Source organism: Mesoplodon mirus (assembly GCF_964341445.2).
Source record: "Mesoplodon mirus genome assembly, chromosome: 2".
NCBI classification, from domain to species: Eukaryota; Metazoa; Chordata; class Mammalia; order Artiodactyla; family Ziphiidae; genus Mesoplodon; species Mesoplodon mirus.
Genome location: NC_138977.1, coordinates 167,189,744 through 167,212,077, shown reverse-complemented (window position 1 = coordinate 167,212,077; position 22,334 = coordinate 167,189,744). Strand labels below are relative to the sequence as shown.

The 22,334-nt window shown below is 39.4% G+C and overlaps 1 protein-coding gene across 1 annotated transcript in view; it reads left to right on the top strand.

Annotated features, from left to right (window-relative positions):
* Window positions 1-20,764, top strand: part of TAPT1 (transmembrane anterior posterior transformation 1) — a 63,474-nt gene extending 42,710 nt beyond the window's left edge. The window contains exons 8-14 of the mRNA XM_082631206.1: window positions 4,372-4,452; window positions 6,847-6,956; window positions 8,378-8,437; window positions 8,822-8,890; window positions 12,268-12,344; window positions 15,480-15,640; window positions 18,531-20,764. Coding sequence (XP_082487332.1) covers window positions 4,372-4,452; window positions 6,847-6,956; window positions 8,378-8,437; window positions 8,822-8,890; window positions 12,268-12,344; window positions 15,480-15,640; window positions 18,531-18,748 — 776 coding nt within the window. The 3' untranslated portion in view covers window positions 18,749-20,764. The remainder of the gene's footprint in view (window positions 1-4,371; window positions 4,453-6,846; window positions 6,957-8,377; window positions 8,438-8,821; window positions 8,891-12,267; window positions 12,345-15,479; window positions 15,641-18,530) is intronic.
* The last annotated feature ends 1,570 nt before the right edge of the window (window positions 20,765-22,334 follow it).

Here is a 22,334-nt window from a genome sequence, read left to right as displayed (position 1 = left end):
TTTCATACTTATGAGGTTTATGATCGGATAAAATTAATTTATGATGATAGAAATACAAGTGTGATTACTGGGGGTGGGGTTGACTGGGAGGGGTGCAAGGAAACGTACTGTAGTGATGGAGCTGTTCATATTTTAGTTATGGGGATGGTGGCATAGCTTATGCATTCATCAAAACTCAATCAAATTGTACACTTAAAAGTAAAATTTCACTGTACATAAATTTTGCTGTACGTATATTAGACAAGGAAAATAATGGCATATGAATATATTAAAGCAAAGGAGTGTTTAGAATTATAGGAGATTTGATAACTAGGCAAGGAACAGAAAGAACTAATGAAAAACTTTAGATAATTCTGTGGAGCAGTGATAGACCTTAAATCTCAGAGCTCTGAAGGGCAGTTGGCACAGTGTCGTTCTGTGCAGTAATATTCTTTCAAACGTGTGCTACCAAGCTCTTTACATTTGAAATGAAAGAGGAGGGGAGGGATAGGAGGGAAGTGGCATGCTCTTCTCAGCTTCAGGAGTTAACTCTAGAATATATTGCTTCGACTGTAAGAATTTCACTTGTAGCAGAAATCATATTATTTCTATTTAAATTAATAACCTGGTTTGACTAGGCACTCTTTGTAGAGCTTTAAAGAAGACATGCAGATCTTTAAGTTATAAGTGTTTTCAGTCTTTATATATCGGGAGGAGGAGATTGTGAACGATTTTCAACCTTATCGCCAGTATGGTGATATAATTAATATCCCTTTTTCCTTTCTTTTATAAACAAGTCCCCCAAATTTTAATCTCTTAGCTTAGAAAGATAAGGAATTCAATATTTCCGTTCTAAGAAAACTCTGAAACAGTAGCATATTAATAAAGCAATGCATGTGAGTCTGTAAGGAATTCAGAAGTATATTTTGGCTTAAAATGGTTAGTAATCAGCATGAAAAGTTTTGCTTTTTGTTAGAGATAAAATAATTCACGTTACAATGCAGGGTGATCTGCATTGTACCCCCTCCTGTCTCCCTTCAAGTTTTATAAGAAATTAATTTTACCTAAGGTAGCTTTTTAAAACCTGCTCCCAAGTAAGAAAAAGAAAAATCTGTCGTAGACAATTTCGCTGGTGTTGCAGGTGGTGCTCAGATATTAAAGGAATAGGCAAGGAGTCACTAATGCCTGCCTTTCACATGGTGACTGAGTTTATTGCCTCCTCCACATGCATTAGCAGCTGTGAAATGAGAGCCAGTCCACAGGATGCTGCTGGTCACACACCAGCTATTTCTTTCCCTGGGAATTTCCCTGGGAAACTGAGCTGCCGTGTACATGGGATCAAATTTAGTACCTCATGCTAGTTTAATGTTGAAAACTTGGTTTGGAAATTTTAGAGTGACTTTATCCCTTTCAGTTTCTTGCCTGACTGTACGTTGTCTTTAGGGGAATTACCCGAGGACACACAAAATAGAGTTTAGTTAATAAAACCCAACTTTTAACATTTTGTCCTTTCTTCCACATCATGTCATTGTGTGCCCCAGCTGAGTATGGAACCTAGACCTTTCTGACCTGTGTTCTTAAAATGAAATGTTTTACATAGCTGTTAACCCACTGACAATGAGAACTGTACGTTCAGAAAGATCCTGCAGGAGTTAACATTGGTCTGAAGTAAGGTTCCAGCTCAGGGTGATTCTGTTTAACTCTCTTAACATAAGGCTGAGTACCTGCATTAATTTGAATGACTGTTGGAAATAAAAGAGTCACTCATTGCACATTTAAATTGTGACTGTAAATATGTTAAAGTATATCCCTGTTAGTGGTGACTTAGAAGAGGAAAAAGGAGCTTAATAATTTGAATATCAGAAATATTTTTAAAGCATTAATCACCTGTGTTTTTAAGCTCATTAATAAAGATTAAGAGAAAACATTCCCATTTTGGTAGGAGTTTCACTTTTTGATTAATGCGAGTTCAATCCAAGTCAAAACTGTGTTCTGAAGATGAGATATGATGTAAATACGTTGTGGATTGCATTATTAATATTGTAAATAGATAAATCATTCAATCAACATATTTACATCTTATCATTATCAGAATCTATTATTCTAAAAAATGTTACTTCTTTATGTAAGATTTTATTTTATTGCAGATGAACCGTGTCAGAATTTCGGTATACTTTAGTGATGCTCAAATTTTAAAAAAACCTCTGTAAATTATTTAAATGTACAAAAAATAAAGTTGTGAAAGTACAAGAATGAAACATAATGAGATTTTTTAATAGCCACATAGCAGCCTCATTTTCAGAGTTAGATTGATAAATGAGTGCTTTTTTTATTGTTTTTAATCTTCAAACTTACCACCTTTCACGTCCCTCATAGTGTAAAATTGCATTTATCCACCAGAATTTATCAATTTTTATTAACCTCTACAGTATTTTGAAATAGTCTGCTTTTCTAAAATCTATTTGACCTTAAATATCCCCCTAATAAAATGGAGTTTTTCCCCTTTTATCAGTATTCTTAGAATTGAAATGATTATAGGTTTCCTCTATGCCGGCAGCTACCATGTGTCCAAGAATCAGATATGATTAGTTTAAACACTGCTCTTGTTTTTGTTTTATTATATAAGACTTCATAAAACTTATGTTGGCTTATCTCAAATACTGTTTTAAATTTCACAAGGCAGTTTCTTTCCAGATAATTCTGCAGTGCACCAAGTCAGTATCATGGAAAGTGGAAAGGTCAGAAATAAGTACATTTCTTCACTAAATTTGGTAAGGGAAATTAGAAATCCAAAGGGCTTAGCACACATATAGATGCAGCTCTGTGAATAACTGCACAGAATTCCAACTGGAAGTACATGGACAAATTTAATTAGTCCCATGAATTAAGTCCCACAGTTAACTATACATAAGTAGCAGAGAATACATTTTATTTAGATTATGATGGAAATTATTCTAGGACAGGCTTTTCTCAGCTTCTTTTAACCTATACTCCCGTTTGAAATCACAGAATAAGTTGAAAATGTGATCTAGAACTAGTCACAATGTGTGTGCTTTGCACTCCACAGTGTGCTTCCTTGCAATTCTGCAGTGCCCTTCGAGGGGGCATGCCTGTGCTCTTCACCTGGAGACTCACTGTGCTGTGAGCTTATACCCCAAAACATGGCATTTCATAAGAAATAACACTATGGATTCATAATAGAACAGCAAATTGTGCCCCCTGGCCTTTGAAGAAGTAAAGGTACAGCTCAGACTCCTCACAAATAGGGGCTAGGAGCCGAGCTACCCTAGAAAAGAGGTACTGCTACTAACTAGAGAGAGTTCAGGAATTTAGGGAAGAAGACACATGGAAAACACCAGCTCACTTACAGAGGCCAAGGTTTAGCTGTAGACTAAAAGTCCACATCATTTGCTCTAGAGTGACAGGGAAAGGTGGAAACCAGAAAGAAAGAACAAAGCTGTCCCAGGAAGGACTTCAGAGTGAAACTGAAATGCAGAGGGCTATAGGGGGTCCCACAGTTGAATTCCTGAGAGATTAGATTTATTGGGGAAATGACAGATGTGTACAGGCTTTTGAGATGGGCACTATATGCGTGATGGCTTCTAGCCACAGCCCTACCACTGCATAGACCCAACATGTGGATGTACCAGACTTACAGCAGGCATAGATTGATTTCATTCCATTTTTTGGTTACATAGTATCTTAGACTCTGATAAGAAGGTAACAGCTTCAAAAGTGAAATGTGTAAACTAGCCTTTATCAGGAATTTACTTATTTGCTTTTATTAAATTCATTCAGACTAAAGCTCAGAATACTTAGTAACTTACGGTAAATATCATGAAACCTAATTTTTTGCTTGTTTTATTCCCCTAAGTTCCACATATATCCTTAGTAATGCTGTTGTAATACTAGCATTTTCTTAGCTGAAGGATTCATCAGGTCAGTACTTGTGTGCTTACTATTTACCAGATCGGAAATAGTCTGGGAAGCAGGGGTTTTATGTTACCCAAAGTCTTATATTTTACACTCTTCTATTATTTCTTCTTCTATAAAATGAAAACAGTTTTCTTACATTCCCAAAGACCACTGGAGCAGTCTGACTCAATATGAGCAGATTGATGGCTTGAATATTTTTTGAAGTCTGTAGAAAACTGGAATTTCCATACTAGAATTATGTTGGTGAAAGAAGTAGATGGCTTGCCAACGTAGCACCACCCTATATATAATTTTACAGACATTTTATATATATTTTATAATATATTAATTTTACACACATTTACATATATAATTTCATCATGCTCTGACTAAAAGAAAGTTATTTTAGATATACTATATAATTGTTATTTATATACAATTTGTTATATATCTACTATTTGTTAAATTTTTTTTCAGATATTAAAGAACGATTCACAAATTACGTGCTTTTGCTAATAGTGTGTCTAAGAAACATGGAACAGTTTTCTTGGAATCCAGGTAAGTAACTCTTAACAAATACGGTGCCTTCCAATTTTACTCTTGAACCAAAAATCATTCTCTTCCATGAAATAAAATGAATATTGCAGAAAACTTCAAAATTTTTAGCTGTTCAACTCTTTGGGTGTTGGAAATAACTGTTCCAGCAGGACAGATTGAGTGTGCTCTCTGTGGTATGGTGGGAGGCAGACCACGTGCCATGGTGTTTGGCCCGTCATTTCCTGTGAGCCACACAGCATCTCTGCAGAGCTGTGTACCCAGTGGGTGAGTGGACCCTGTCGAGCACTGCAGCTTCCAAGCCTCTTTGCTGATTTTTCTAACTGTAGTGTGCTGTGGTTATCTAAATGCAGTCAGATCTTTTTCATTTTACGGGTTCACCAGAAGAACTTTGACTGTTTCCTAAAATTTATCTTTTACTCATTCACTGCCTATGAATTAGCATTTTGAATAAAGATAAATTAAAGAAATATAATGTAAAGCAGTAAACTTTGTTACTTACATTCTCTGAATCAAGGCTGGCAAGGAAGTTGTTGAGATTCCATGAATTTTCATCAGTCATTCAGCTAGCAGACATTCACTAAGTATATGTTATGTGCTGGGCACTGGCACAGGTAAGAAGGACTAAGATGTGCGTAGGAATCACAAACTAATAGAGGAAATAGATAGGTAATTACAACACAGTCTGGTGGTGCTGAAGTCAGCTTGGTGGGAAATGATCACGTGTCTCAAGTAATTTAGAATTTTTTACGTCTGACATTTCTGTATAACCTTGTTCTTAAGCATCGAGGTCATGTTTTGCAGTTTAGTACCCCCAATGCCGTGCATGTTATAGGTATTTAATGACTTCTTGTTCGTTTTCAGGTGTGTGTGAAACATCAGAAACAGATGTAAAATGAGATATGTGATCTTGGAAATTTATTTCCAGAAGTTATTTTCTTGTAGAAAGGATACAATCAAATGGTATATCTTAACAGTGGCTTGACGTCTCATGTGAATAGATCCAAAGGCTACTTGACCTGTGGTAGCAAGGCCCCTCCTCCACACACACACACCTAGATTCTCTGCATAGCTGGATTCTTGCTTTATAACTAAGTCAGCTAACAGGATGTTCATGAGAGGCAGTAACGGGCGAGTGTGGCTGGTCCCAGCAGAGCCCGCGTGGGATCAGCAGTCCTGAAACAGCGGTATTGTTGCGCCCCGGGACACTAATCCCTAAACCTGCTGACAACTGGATGTTTGAAGTCGTGTTCTCATTTGTACTTGACTTTCAACAAGTTATCTTAGTTTTCTTTGCGAGCATGATAAGAGGAACACTTCTTTGTTGGTAAATTCATCATTCTTTCACTCTTTGTTTTTGTTTTTTTTAGGTTTAAAAAAAAATTTTGTTTAAACCAAATACCACTTACGGAAGCTTACCCTAAATTCCCAAGATGATGAATAACATAAAAATAGTACAAGTTTTCCTGTATGCCGGGCCCATTGCTATGCACTTTACATCATTGTCTCATTTAATTCTCATAATGGTGAAGTGTAGATACTTTTATCTTGTAGATGAGGAAACTGGAACTTAATTGCCAGTAATTGCCAGCATCATCTAGCCAGTCAGTGGCAGAGTTTATTATTGAGAGAGGTTCCCTGATTCCCCAAACCTCAACAGGATGTGAAACTCCCTAAGACTGCCTTGTCTTGTCAGCAGGCAGAGCCCCAGCTGTGCTCTCTCCACCCCACCTTCCAGCTGCCCAGGTGCTGGATTGCTACAGGTCCCTGCCAACAATTCTGATCCTTTTCCTGCTCTGTCCCACTCATATCTTTCTTCAAGGTCTAAGGAGGTTATCTGTTGGCATTTTTTTGTCAGGTACTTGGTACTGAATTGACATTCTAATAAATATGGTAAAGGTGAGCAAATCTGACGAATTACATCTGTATGACAGTGAAATAAATGATTGATCAGTATCTTTAAGTCTTAGTGATCAAGGAGGGAGAAAAATTTGTTCAGTTGACTTCAGCACATGTTCCTAGTATTTATTCACCATCACATTAAGGCAGCCAGAGAGTTTTACAAGGAGCCTGCTTAGTTATCTGTCCCACCAGTCCTCCCGTGCTGGTCCGGAAGGAAGCCAGGGGCTCTGCTCACCACTGTGCCCCCTTCAGTAGGGGTTGGCACAGAGGAAGCACAGAATAAATACTTGTTGAATGACTTATCCTTTATCTGGATAAAATAGGGCTCTTCTGATAATTAATTGAATGCTGGTTCTCTCTCTATTACCACTTATTGAAAACATTATAGTTTTGCCCTGTGGAGACTGCAGGTTTCTGTGGTAGCCTGTGATAGGATATTATGGATTCTGTTCATATTAAGAGATTTAATTGTCTCTCTTCTCCCCTACTTTATAGATCATCTCTGGGTGTTGTTTCCAGATGTCTGTATGGTGGTTATATCAGAAATTGCTGTGGATATTATAAAACATGCCTTTATCACAAAGTTCAATGACATTACTGCAGATGTATGTATTTTAATAAGCAATTCAGTGTTTGGTGTTGACTTCTGGTTAATATTATAAAGTTGTAGAAGAGCAAGTTTAAGTTTACTGCATTTATGAAGAAAAATAGAAAAGTACTACTACTTTAAAGTTAGAATTATAATTTTAAATTTCTAAAAATAATTGTACTACTGAAAGTACATTATTTCAATATTAAACAGTTCTGGTTCCATACATTTGGGTAGAGGTATAGATTGACCAGTAGTTGAGATCAGAGTGTCACTAACTCAAAACCATTATAAACTGTTAATAACCATCATAATCTGTCTACTTAAACTGTTTAAAAATCACATTGTTTCTATTTAAAACATTAGATATCAAAACTTCTCTCTCTGCCTAGATTGTTTAATATTTTATATTTAAAAATTGATTCTTTTTCTGTGATTATGAATAGGTTTCTGATAAGTCCTAGAAGACAAGGGCCTTATATTTTTCTAGTGAAAGCATTTGCTGGAACTTTGAGAGATTTGTTTTATATTATAAGCAGGTATTCTATAGAATTTCCAGAAATAGAAATGGGGCTTTAGGCTTGTTGTAAACAAAACGCAGGCAAGTTTTCTAGTGCAGTCCTCATTCCTACCTCAGGCCCAAAATGAATAGTAATTTCACCAGTTATTTAGATTTGGTTTGGTTATGCTTTGTCTTACTCTGATGCTTATTGTTTGATTTCAAAAGGCAAAGACTTAAAATATAATGCAGTTGCAGCTGCTACAATGTGATGATTGGATTATGGGGTTTCTGAATGTTTTAATATACTTGAATAAAATATAATTTTGCACTTTTTTGCATAAACGGTGATAAAGTAATTTTACCCTTTACTCTCTTGGCTTCCTCAAAACAAGAATCCGTTTTCATGGGATCATTTTCTCAGCAACATAAGTCAAAACTAATAGGCTTGATTCTAATACTTAGTGCAGTTTTTAGTGGAATACAAGTGCCTTCATAACTATGTTCTCTAACTCAGCTTTATATCATGTTTAGCATTCATTTTTCTAAGAAGGCATCATTATCATTAGATATACAGTAATAATAATTTTAAAGTGTTCGTTTAATTTAAATTTTCAGAATTATTTTCTGTGCCTTACACTACTTAAAATATAACCACTCCTCCCCAAATTCTAAACTCTCAGGATCATAATCGTTGAATATTTATCCCTCTTTAAGAGAAACCTTTACAAAGCCTGTGAACTTACCAGTTGGGGGAATTGAGGCTATGTTTTACCCTTATTGTAGGAAAACGAATAAGAGAAAAACTACCCAGATGTCGCTTAGTTAGTAGCACCTTCTTTCTGGCTAGTTATTGAGCATCTTATCTACAAGGTGAAGCTTTCCACGTTGTATGTTTGCACTATATTACTTAATATTTCATTCTTACTTGTCTTTAGGTCTACAGTGAATATAGAGCCAGCCTTGCTTTTGACCTTGTTAGCAGTCGACAGAAAAATGTGAGTATTATATTGAAGACATAGTCTGAAGTTAACTGAACAATGGTTTAATTCAGCATGGGATATTAATTAAGGGAAAGCTAGGTAAACTTCCTACTTATCTGTGTTCTTGACACTAAATGTTTACAAAATAATAAAAATAATACTAATATGTAACATTACATAGGGTATGATTTCTGCAGTGTTGTAAGTTATGCAACTTTGTATTTTAAACTTCTTATGAACATTTAGATTGCCACATCATTTTACTAAATTACATTATAGGTGCTAGGTTCTCTTCTTGCTCACAGCCTCACTTGTTGATAACATTTGCTGGTGATGAGTGAATTGTACTTTTTAAGTGCTATTTAATCCCGTAAATCCTTTTCTCCTTTCTCTGTCTAGGCATATACTGATTACAGTGATTCCGTGGCACGGAGGATGGGGTTTATTCCTCTCCCACTAGCTGTTTTAGTAAGTCCATACTTCTTTTCCATTTTTTATGACGAGATGACTGTCATTACAGAATATTAATGAAAGGATTATCAATAAGTTTGTTTTAAAAGGACTTGATATAGAAATTAAAGGTACATGACTTAGAAGGAAATTTTGTTTTATAGTATCTTCCTTTTGGATTTTGAGCCATCCAATAGGTGAATGATATTAAGGCTCTATTTTATGTAATGGCTTTCCTGACAAGGAGAATATTCATTTTGGCTTATTCACTTGGCAACGATTTTTCTTTTAGAGTGGAAATACCTAGTGGTAGGCATTGATGTGGCCACTGTAACACATATTGGTGGAAGTATAAGTTGATCCAACGTTTCTAAAGGGCACTGTGACGGTATTATGCTTTGATGAAGTAATTCCAGTTCTAGGAATTTATCCTAAGAAAATAGTTATAAAAGGCACATGATGATTTTATAGGCAAGGTTATGCATTGCGGTGGCATTTATAGTAGTAAAAATTTGGCAACAGATGAAATAGATTAAATAAATATGGTGTGCACAAATGAAGAAATATTCTGTGTTCATTATAAGCACTACTTCTTAAATTTTTTCCGAAGTTTTTACAAGGAGATTTTCTACTGTTATACACAGGAAATATCATATATATTTTTAAATAATAGCACTGAAATTTACTAGATCAACCAAAAAATTAGTCATCAACTTCTGATATTTTAATGAATTGCTCAGAACAGCCTTGCATATAGCTACTATAATATTTAATTAAGGCTGTAATAATGTTAATTAAGAAGATTTGCTGGCTGCACTTATATATGATTCTATTCTTTTTTGGGTTGTTTTTTGGAGGGTGTTTTTTGGGTTTTTTTGGCTGTGTTGGGTCTTTGTTGCTGCATGCGGACTTCCTCTAGTGGCAGCAAGCAGGGGCTCTCCTCTTAGTTGGGGTGCATGGGCTTCTCACTGCAGTGGCTTCTCTTGTTGCAGAGCATGGGCTCTAGGTGCGTGGGCTTCGGTAGTTATGGCACCTGGTCTTCTGTAGTTGTGGCACACAGGCTTCAGTAGCTGTGGCTCGTGGGCTCTAGAGCGCAGGCTCAGTAGTTGTGGCGCACAGGCTTAGATGCTCTGCGGCATGTGGGATCTTCCCAGACCAGGGCTCGAACCCGTGTCCCCTGCGCTGGCAGGCGGATTCTTAACCACTGCGCCACTAGGGAAGTCCCTATATTCCTTTTTGGCTACCTATTCTCATAACAAAACAAATGCAACCATCTTTTTGTCAAAGTACATCTGAAGGTCTCTTACAATGCAGAGTCCCATAGAAATTGACTAAGAGGTATAAAGAAGTTGTAGATTATACTAACTGTAGTTTTGACCAGCTTGCCTAACTTTTTTTTAGAGGATGGATGATTAATAGATTTAACGTTATTTAAACTTCAACAGGACTCTTCTAATAACCACATCCTAAATGTTTTCAGTTATATTAGGAGCTTGTTTTTATTATGTACTAACTAATTCGGCTTTCTTTTGCTTGGGAAAAGGAGCTCCTAGAATTTTGGAAAAACAGGAAATTTTTCAAGAGTGAAGTTATTTGTTAAAGGTTTAAGAGATTGATGAAGTAGAATTTAAAATTTTTCTACATTTGTTTTCTACAACTGGAAAAGGGATACAACAGTGTGAGAGTAAACCTAGGTTGCCTATTTTTTTTTTAAAGGATTGGTTAAGTGGTTGGATTTAAGTGTGTCCCTGCTTTGCCAAATAATAATTATTTATCTAGTAACTTATTTGCCAGAAAACTCGATTCATAATTAGTATGAATTTTTTAAATTAGTACATTTTTTAGATTTTTCTTCAGTCTTTGTTTTAATCTTTAAATAAGTTTTTATGGTTGTTATACGAAAAGATTTAAGTTTAATTAATAATCGATTAACAGAACACTTCTGGGAAACCTCCTGTAGTTTCAAAGGGGATTATGTAGTTATGCGAGGATCCAGCAGGTTTCCTTTTGCAGGCTTTTCTCACAGAGTGCCAGAGCGACACCCTAGCTTTGGCAGAAATCTAGGGGCCCTGAAGAATAAGCTGAGGCCTCAGTAACTAAGATAATTCTTTAATTAAGGCCAAGAGTGGCAGTGTTTCCTTGTAAATGTTACCGTTGGTCCTAGAATGAATTCATATCCAAGAAAAGTAAAATAAATCATATGTTAAGGTCTCAAGGAAATTGGACTTGGGACACATGTATCTTAAAGTTACCTAATAATATACTGGGTAAAAATGAAGTCGTTTAAGCCTTGAATGTGATCATTGGTTTGCCTTTCATATTAATGAATAAAATTCTAGAACCATGTTACTTTCCATCACAAATGTTTGTACGACAGGTCATTTCCCCATTAGAGACTGTGACAGAGATGAGGGCTTCCATATCTTTCCTCATCTTGAAATTTTATTGAATATATGGCAGTCCATTCTGTCTGTCTCCTCCCAATTGCTCTTTTATTAAAAGCATTTTTTAAATGTCATTTAAAATGTATCTTATGATATTTATTTAGAGACCCTTCCATTTGATGATAACATTACTAGATAAGGTCAGTTATTTTCCCTGATTTTCTATTTTCACATAGCAGTCCCCCTATACCCTAATATGTGGGCTCATTATTAAGCTGAACCTATAATGTGTAAACATTTTCCAGCGACAGATCCCACCAGATTTATTCAGCAAACTTCCAAGGATAGTGCTGTTACTCCTATGTTTCTATGAGATAAGTAAGAAAATAGATGTTTAATCATAACTATCCAAAGGACGCAGAACGTTTCTGGCCTTTAAGTAATAAATTTTGTAATGGTATTTAGTTTTTTTAAACAGTACAAACCCCCTAAGGTTCCCTTTTCTCTCTCCCCCTGCAAGTCATTGGGGGTTCTTAGAGAGTCAAAGAAAAAAGGACAGAAAAAGCAGGAGCAAGGGCAATGCCCACTAGATGCTTCTAGCTCTGGTAGGGACACATGCAGCAAGATGAATTCATTTGTATCTTCCAGAATAATTTTTATTTTAAAAGTCAGCTGATTTGCATCTCTGTTAATAAGTACAGGTAAACATGTCATTCATGAACTAGGTATAGTGTCTGACTTTAGAGTCAGCAGTTGAACGTGGCATTAGCCACAGCCATCCTGGATTTGTCTAAAGAATCCAAATCTACCACAGAAGCTTTCACAAGCAGCCAGATTCTGATATGAATCAACAAAACTAGAACTGCTTTCTTGAGTTTAGACAAAGGCCACAGGTATGTGCCCAGAGTGTTAAAATCTGCATGGAGAAATCTTTATTTAAATATTAACTAATAACTCTGTGTTTGTATGTTTTGTTTATGTGTTTTGTTGTTTTGGTTTGTTTCTGGCTAGCTCATCAGAGTTGTAACAAGCTCAATTAAAGTGCAAGGAATCCTGTCTTATGCCTGTGTCATACTCTTCTATTTTGGGTAAGATTAACCATTCTTGAATATGTTTTTGGTTATACAGTAAAGTATAAGTGCAAGATGTGATGGAAGTTAATAGCAGCTAAATCATAACAATATGCCCATCCCAACTGTCTTGGGGGTCTCCCTTGACAGCATGTATCTCCGAATGTATTTGTGACTCAGTTAAATTCTAGTTAAATTAAATATGCTGTTTGGTAGTAGTATTAATAGCACTTTAGATTTAATTTTAATCTTTTAGTGAAATCACTTAAAGTCCTTTCTGCCTAGGACTTAAGTTTCACCCATGTTTTATGATAAAATCTGCCATTGTAATCAGATATTGTTCTATGTTTTAAAAAAATCTTTGTTTCTACTATGTTTGCCATACTGATTATTTAGCATGCTCTAGGCCTATGTCATATAAACCCAAAGGAGATGCAGAAATATATCATTTCTCTGCCTGTGACTGGTTAAACTTATATGCAGATTTGTTGGTCTCATGCGGCTTATATCTTGTTGGGAAAGACAAAGGGTAACATATTAACAACTAAAATACTTTAAGATAGTAATAAGCGGTATGAAGAAAATAATATAAAAAGGCATTTTTGCCACTGCTAGTTTTTTCATGACGTGAATTTATGATAAAGTAGCCCTGCCTAGCTTTAGGTTTACTTACTTTAGAAGAAAGGGACCCCATCCCTGGTCCCTGTGCTCACGTGCAGTGGCGCATCAGGAGCCGTGCTCTGGGCAGCAGTCAGAACTGAGTATCTTGAGAGGAGAAAGTGAGGAGAGGATAAGCATAGCGGTAGTGACCTCAGCCAGAGATTCACCCAGAATCTGCCCCTGGGACAAGGTCCACTTTCCAGAGACATCTGGGTATTTCCAGTTCCACGTTTTGAGTGTGTTTTCTACACTGCTGTCTGCCTGCTAACTGACTCAGCAGGTGCTCCAGAGAGGTGTCTGACACAGGAGCCCAGGAGCAGTCAGTTTTCACCGTCTCCACCGAGTATGTGAGTTACAAATAAACTTTCTGCACCCTCAGCGCCGCGTTCAGGCTATGCGGCCTATGTCAGTGATGCCCAAAGCAAGATGTGGTTCTGATCAGATTGCATACCATTTACTTTTGAATGAGCATAGAAATGCTTTACTGTATTAAGGTAACTTTCGTCAGTTACTGCCGTTAAAAAACGTGAGATCCTCCTTCCCTGGCACAAATGCTCACACTGCCCTCCGAAGTTCTTTGTATCATTCCTTGTTTATCTCCACCCTGCCAGGCAGAGAGCGTGGGCAAGGATGGCCGGCAGTCCGGCAGTCCCCGGGAAGGGCCTGGGCTTCAGCTCTGAGGGAGGCGAACCACTGGAGTCTTGTGAGCATAAGAGGGCTAGATCCATCTGGCTTTTTGCAAGGGCCACTCTGGCTGTTGTGCAGAGAATGGACTGGAGTGTAGCAAGGAGAGAAGCACAAGTCAGGCCAGGTCAGGAAGCTGTTCCAGTCGTTCCCAGGAAAGGTGACCACAGCTGGAATTGAATGGTGTCAATGAGTGCTAAAAATCTGTCAACTAGGGATACATTGAAGGTGGAGATGTACAGGACTTGCTGACGCATTGACTGAATGTGAGGCGAGAGGGAACACGAAGCATCAAGTGTGATCACAGAGTGTGGGGCTCGGGCAGTTAGGGTGATGGGCTGGCCATCCACTGTGATGGGGAAGCTGGTGAAGACAGACAAGTGGGGCTGGTTGGCCTTGGTTTTTTTGGAGGGTTGGGGCTGGAATCGAGAGTCCTGTTTGGGTTTTGTAAGCTTGAGATCCTACTAGACATCCCCTAGTGGTGTCAAGGAAGCAGTGGAAGGGCTGAGTAAAGAGGGCGGGGGAAGTTGGGGCTGGCAGTAAACCTGGAAGAGTGGCGCATGCACGCGGAAGGTCCTTGCAGCCTTGGGTCCATGTGAGGCCCTCGGTGCTCCGGAGTAGGGAGTGGGGAGGCCGGGGAGAGTGAAGGAAGCCTGTTTGCTTCTTGTTTAACCTCCTTCCACACCCCTCTTCGGACTTCCCCTCACTGACGCGTAGTTCCGTGTCACTGCCAGGATTTCCTATCAGGCCTAAGAAATAGCCACCCGCGCCTTCACTCACTGTAGAACTGACCGTGAGGTCCTTGGTGTTGTGCCATTTAAGGGCCCCTATTTGTGTGACGATACCAGTGTGAAGAGTTGTTTTCAGAATTTTTGCCAGATTCGTTTCAAATGCCTAAAAAGGTTATACACCTTTTGGCCCAGAAATCCCACTTCTGTAATTATGTATTTTGGAATTTATCTTAAGGAAACACAGATTTAACGTAAGTTTTCCTAACCAGCAACTTTTTAATAGAAGCAAAATATTAGAAATAGCCTAAGTAACCAGAATTAAGGGCTTTGAGGGGCTTTGTTATATGATAACCAATATAGTGAAGCATTGTGAGACCATTAAGATAATGTCATTGAGGAACACAAGCGGTTCTGGAGAATATTCATGACATATTGTCATGTCAACAACAACGATGGTAATAAAATAACAAAATTTGTTGGCATTTCTATGTGCTCAGCACTGTCCTGAGCACCTTACTGAAATCACCTCCTTTATGGATTAACCTGTTAGGAAATTCACTCAGATCCACATAGGTCTTGAGCAGTGGAGTCAGGATTCGAACTCAAACACTTGGACCCTGGAGTCTCTGCACTCGCTCTGAACCCCAATCCCCTACTGCCTTCTGAAGAGACCCCATTACTGGACAGTGAGAAATATGAATAGACGTACATTCAGAGCAAAAATGACTGAAGGATAATATACCAAATGTCACAGTGATTTGCACTGGAGTGTGGCATTATAAGTTTTTCTTGTTGTTTTTCATCTGCATTTGCTAAATGTATTTGTTTTGTAATAAAAGAATAAATGTCAAACAATTTAGAACCAGGTGAGACTTCTAAGCATAATTTCTTCTTATAGAGAGAACTAAGGAGTTTTTCAAAAATGTTCCCCCGTGGTAAAGAAACCTCCAGAAACTCGGGTTTTGCATAAGGAACTGGGCCCTGCAGCGCCTGGGTGATCCTCTCTCCCCCTCCCCTCTGCCTGCCCAGTGACTGAGAGGGACTCCAACAGTAGTTGGTCGTTTCTTTCCGGTTTTAGGTTGATATCTCTGAAAGTACTGAACAACATTGTCCTGTTGGGAAAATCATGCCAGTACGTGAAGGAAGCCAAAATGGAAGAAAAGTTGTTTAACCCTCCCCCAACCAGCGCTCCCAGCAAACCATCCAATAAATCACAGAATAAATGTAAACCCTCTCAAGGTAGGTTTGGTTCTTTTTATCACTTCTATGAATCATTCTATAATGAATTAATTGTCTGAACTCTACTTAATAAAAAAATCACTGTTCAGTCGATGTTTAGCAACACTTTCAAGATTGGATTTCACTTTGCTTAGCTGTTGATTTTTAATGTTTATGCTGTGGATCTCATCACAGGTTCCCCTAACGCAGTGCTCCGAGCTTTTTCACTCCTTCGTTGGTTGTTCGGTAGATGATTATTGGGCACCTGTTACCTGACAGGCCCAGGGATACAGCAGTGGGGCAGGCAGAGCTGGATCATGGGGGAGAGAGAGGGAGTGGATGTGCACTATGGCAGGTGGCTGTAAGTGCTGTGGAGAAAACTAAAGCAGACTCAGGAGAGGGACTGTGGTGGGAGTTGGGGGCACTCCCCAGCCGTGAGGAGCAGGCATCCGGGCAGAGACCGAGCCTTCCAGGGAGGAGCCTCCCAGGCACAGGCCATGTGTCCAGAGGCCCCAGGCAGAAACATGCTTGGCGTGTCAAGGGACAGCCTCTCTCCCGGGATCGGGAGGGACTGGAAGGGGGTCCAAGAGGCTGCCCAGGGCTCCGGGTCACCCAGGGCCCTGTGGGCTCTCGTGAGGATCTCAGCTTTTCCTGTGTGAAGGGGTTGTTGCACGGCTTGGAGCGGAGGAGTGACACGATCCAGCAGACATTTTAAAAGGGCTATTTTCAGTCTTTGTGGAAATTAGCCTCAAGAAGGGTGAGCCCAGAGGTTCCCTGGTGGCACAGTGGTTAAGAATCTGCCTGCCAATGCAGGGGACACGGGTTCGAGCCCTGGTCTGGGAAGATCCCACATGCTGTGGAGCAACTAAGCCTGTGCACCACAACTACTGAGCCTGAGCTCTAGAGCCCGCGAGCCACAGCTACTGAGCCCACACACCTAGAGCCCGTGCTCCGCAACAAGAGAGGCCACTGCAGTGAGAAGCCCACGCACCGCAAGGAAGAGTAGCCCCCGCTCACCGCAACTAGAGAAAGCCTGCGTGTGGCAACGGAGACCCAACGCAACCAAAAATAAAATAAATTTATTTTAAAAAAAGAAAAGAAGGGTGAGCCCAGAGGTGGAGGCCAGTGGGGAGCTGCCTGGCTCAGTGCATGGGTCAGCATGTGAGCGGGCAGGCTGACCAGATTCTGGGTGGGTTAGGAGGGGCCCAGGGCTTGCCAGTGAGGTTGTGCCATGGGAGAGGAGTTGAGGATGATTCCAGGACTTCTGGCCTGGAAGATTTGGAGGAAGAACTGGGGCAATGTGTGTGACAGGTAGTATATGAGATGCTGGAGATACAAAGGTAAATAAATCATGCTTTAGCGCCTCTCAGACTGACAGGGGAGACAACAAAAGTGGATAATCCAAATTGGTGAGTGAGGTTATAGACAGGGGCGTGGAGGGCACAGGAGAGGGACCCTTCCTGGAGGTGGTGACGCCTGAAATAAATCCTGAAGGGTGAGAAGAAATAGGCCCAGGTGAAGATTGGGGCACGTCAGGAAAGGGACCAGGGTGGGCTGAATTGTGGAGGCCTGAAAAAGAAGAGAACTAATGGGTCAGTATTCCAAGCGTCACGTTTGTTCTGGAAGGAATAAGAGATGAGACTAGAGCTGGGCCGGAGGCCAGTCTGAAGAGAGAGCCATGCTCGTCATGTATGCTTTATTTTAAAGTAGAACAGAAACTTGTGATTAACTTGAAAATAATTTTTAATTTTCAAGAACATGTAAGTACCATTGGTAATATGGGACTGCATTTGTTTCAGCTACCTGGATAGTTCATAATGGGTCCATATGTGTTCTGTTAGGCTAGGCTCCTTCAACACATTAAGAAGCTAATAACCATCAGTCTTGCTTTCAAGAAGCCTCCGGTTGAAGAGGGGATAAAACCTGTAGCACGCACTGCAGTTCAAGTTCACTGGATCCAGAGCCCTGTAATAAGAAGTGCATTTTGGGCGAGTGCCTTTGTGTCTGGTCAGGATGTTTTGGAGGTCAGGAGACCACTGGCCAGAGACCATTCAGGAAGATATTGCAAGTCGGGCAGCTCAGGCCCAATTTGCATATGAAAAGAGGGGCTGGCTGTCAAGACAGCATGGAGTCCATCATGTTCCAAAAGAAGCAGAGGACAGCAGGAGGGAGGGACGACCAAGAGAGATGAATGTATTCATTGTCTCAACCGTGGCAATGGTTTCAACAGGTGTATATATGTGTCACCACTCATCAGATTATCCATTTTAAATATGTACCATTTGTGGTATGTCATCCTTACCTTGATGAAGCTGCTCTTATAAGGACTGAATGTATGATTCAGAGATTGGTGGGTCCGGGCCCCCAGACCACTGCTCCTCAGGCCAGGCTCAGGATCCCCATGGCCCAAAATACACATTAGAGGTTTTGTCCATTGCTTTGTTTTTACTTCTGATTTGGACTTCCTGGACATGAAATGCTGACTATGTCTAATGTGACTACACATAACAGGTGGAATGGATTAGAGTCTACTTAGCCCTGATGTCCTGAGTTTAGTAATCAATGTTAATTTTTCAGCTCTGGCAACAATCTTATTATTGGTTTTATAGGAGGAGGGTTGTTACATAGGAGTTCTCATCTTTCCAGAATCAGGTAACAGTGTTATTTGTGTGACATGATCCACATAATAGCTTTTATATAAAATTTTGGATGAGGAAACAGAAATAGTGCAGCCTCTAAGTTTCATTATAAACTCTGGGGCTTATACAACATGCTATTTGGCTATTATTCGCTTTATACAAAAGCATGGATAATCAACTTTTTTTTTCAGTACCACTATATTGTTAAGCTTGTGGTTATTATAAGTTGGGGGGAAACCCTTTTCTAATTAAATGAATCTGTTTTTCCACAGAAGAAAACCTGTCTGCTTCGGTCACCAGCCAGCCTCTTCATCAAAAGGAAAATGTCATACCACTACTTGTGACAAGCAATTCTGATCAGTTTCTGACAACGCCAGATGGTGACGAGAAGGACATAACGCAAGAAAACTCTGAATTAAAACACAGATCCTCAAAGAAAGATTTGTTAGAGATAGACAGGTTCACAATTTGTGGAAACCGAATTGACTGATTTCTGTAGCTGCGTGTGCCAAAGATACACAGAGTCCCGGGGCAGCAGATGCTGTGCTACCAGGATGGACAGATGCTGAAAATGGCACTTAAATATTTATTTAAGAACTTAAATTATTAATGGAAAGCAAATCTTAGTGTCCTTCTTCCAGTGATGTGCTCTGGCTGAAGGTCAGGTCACGTGAGTCCTCCAACAGTGACCTCTAGCCTTGACTCCTTGGAAAACTTGACGGATTAGGAAATGTTCCTCCTGCTTGGCAAAGCAGCAGAATCTCTCTGGGCCCGACAGGAGCAACACAGACATCACTTTTGCTTTGTCAATCTGTGCTTCCAGAAGATCGGATTTTGACGTGAGTCCTCTTCAGTATAAGGATATACCTGGAAAACTGTGAAGCTCCTAGCACGATGCTCCCTTTCCAGCCTCACTCTGTTTCCACAGTTTTCAAACGTCACTTCATCTGCCAAACCATTAAAAATAATAATAATAATTCAACTTAAGTCAAGTTTCTTACCACCAGAATAATCTTTGAAGATGTACCTGAATTAATCAGAATAAAAAGCTACCTTAAATAAGACATGATGAATAGTAGCACTTTATAGAGAAAAAAAAAAGACCCTAAGCCAGCTTATTTAAGAAATATTAATTATGAAGGTTATGCATCACTGAGAAAATGTTTCATAATTTTTCAGTTTACTCTTTACAGCAAAACGTGAGCTGTGTATTGTTTCACTGCAGTGGATAAAATAGGAATTCCCTTACAGAAAGGCACTTTTTATACTGAGAAAGCAGAGCAGTGTTAACTTTAATGTATAAGTTAACTGGTATCACTTTAAACTAATTAATTGCTTCCTAAACTGTAACAGTTAAAAGGATTTGGTGTTGAACAGGCTGAAGAACTGTCAGTATACAAAATTCAAAGGTGTCGACTTCAAGTGGGTTTTCCAAGCAACAGTTTTGAAGTCCATCTTCTAGCGGATGGGGCAGCATCTTGCTCCGGCTTCTGGAGTACATGGGTGGGTCTGTCTGTGTGCCTGCGCCTGGGCGGGCCTGTGTTGTGTGGGGAGGTGTGGCTGTCACGTGCGCCTGTGCTGGGCAGGCTGTGTCGGGGAAGGGAAATGGGGGTGTTCGGGGCGTTCAGGTGGCTGCCTGGGTGTGGACAGGTGTTTGTGCGGGGATGTTGGGAACAGCAGCCAAAAGGTGCTTTTTGGTTTTGTTTGAGATCAGTATTCCATTTCTGCTTAATTACCAGTTTGTGGCCCACGTCATAGGACAGGTTATTTTCCACCACATTTTACCTTGAGGAACCTTTCTGCACTTTTATAAAAATTTTACAGGGTCTAATTTCAGAATGTCCAGGTGTTAACCGTTAACTGTTAACTTCCTTTGATGTTTTCATTTTAAAGTTCAGCTCTTGTGCTGATATTTCCATCATGTGACATGCAGAAGGTAAATTTTAGCTAATTTGTCTGTTTCCTGGGTGAAATGTGAAAAAGCAAGCTTTAATGCTTTGGCTTGTTCCTCTGAAAAACAAAAGTGGATTTTAATGTTTTACATTAAAGCTAAAGAAATCGAAATTAACGTTCACATAGGGTAAAAAAGAAAATTGTACAGAAACACTTTTGTGAAACCAGGAATTATTTTAACTTAAAAATGAAAGACTTTAAATTGTTTTGTGTATGTTTCAGTGAAGGCCCGTTTTAAGATTATTATTCTTTTTTCCATCTTCTCTTCACCAACATAAGGAACAGTGTCCGTGAAGAATGGGAATAGTTTGGGGATAACTTTGCCAAACATAGCCCTGATCAGAGCAAAAATATGATTTGGGTGTATCTTTCTGTTCAGCTTGAATTACTCTGTTACTGTGCTGTCATTTTTGAAAGATCTTTTTTTTGGCAGAATATATTGGGAGTTTGGAAAGATGTTCATTTCTTCTGTTAAAATGGCATTCAGTACTAATTTTATAAGTGCATCTTGTGTGAAACTCAATAAATTCAATTTTATAATCTTTTTTAAAAAGGTCACTGAATTTATTTTAATAATATTTTCTACTATATTCAGTGGAGTGAATTTCCCACTCTATAATAAGAATTTACTTCCAAATCACAAGTGACAGGACTGTCTAATTTGAATTATTCTTTTGGTTTTAATGGGGGAAAAACGTTTGATTTTTGTCTTTGGAGGAAAAAAATAGGCTGGGTCTTGATCATAGACCATTTAATATCTCTCAGCAAATTAAGGTACTTCGTTTTGCAGCTATTTGAATGTCACACCATGTGCTTTTCACATCTGGGAGTCAAGTTTAAGACAGTATTTTGGTTTAAAAACAAATCTGAGGCACAACGTAAGACTCATAGCTTTCTCTTTGGGATAGAAGTATAAACACCAAGAGTCATTCAGAGCTTGTCCAAATTTTCTTTGTACTTTTGTACTTTGGCTAGCAGTAAGACTTTATACTCTTTATACATATACATAGAAGAAACTTGTTAGAACCTCAGAAATTTTCCTCCCATCCCTGGTAACTCAGCAGAGATGGATATAAAGTCACAAAATAATTTAAAATCACTGCATTTTGGACTGTTTCAGTTCCATCTATTTATTCTTTCAACAAAGATTTATTAACACTTTCTATGTGTCAGGAACTGCTCTAGCTGCTGGGATCAGCAATGAACAAAAGTCCCTGCCCTCCTGGGGAGGACTGATAGTAAACAAGTCAGTGAAATAACAGCTGCTGTGGGCAAGTTGTCTAATAACCAAATGATCTCTCAGGTCTATTTCAGTTTTAAAGTAAATATAGTTCTTTAACATTTTAATGTAAATCTGATTTTTTTTTCCTATTGGATTTGCTTCAAATAAAATAATTGTATAGCAGTTTCACAGTGCTTCCATAAAATAGAAAAAAATAAGAGGGACTTCCCTGGTGAAGCAGTGGTTAAGAATCTGCCTGCCAATGCAGGGTGCGCGGGTTCGAGCCCTGGTCTGGGAAGATCCCACATGCCGCGGAGCAACTAAGCCTGCGAGCCACAACTACTGAGCCCGCATGCTGCAACTGCTGAAGCCCACGTGCCTAGAGCCCATGCTCCGCAACAAGAGAAGCCACTGCAATGAGAAGCCTGCGCACCGCAACGAAGAGTAGCCCCCGCTCACTACAACTAGAGAAAGCCCACGCGCAGCAGCGAAGACCCAACGCAGCCAAAAATAAATTAATTTTAAAAAAAGAAAATATTTTTTTTGAATTAAATACTGCTAGTTGTCCACCAGCATCTTCTGTGGCATAAGCATAGAGCTGTGGCTGGGCACCTAGCTGCCTCGCTGGGGACTACATTCCCAAGCCCCTCTTGCTGTTACATGTGGCCAAGTGACTAATTCTCACCAAGAGATGGAAACCAAAGGGTGTATACCATCACGGGTGGCCTACACCTCTCAGTTTCCCACCAGTTGGAACCCAGAGAAGGTGTGGCCCCTCCCCAGCCATGCAGGTAAATGCACAGGGCTCACTGGATGGCAGAGCCTCAGTGGGGAAGGAACCCAGGTCCCTGAATGCCTCTGTGGAGTGGAGTTGCCCATCAACCTGGGACATTCAGCTTAG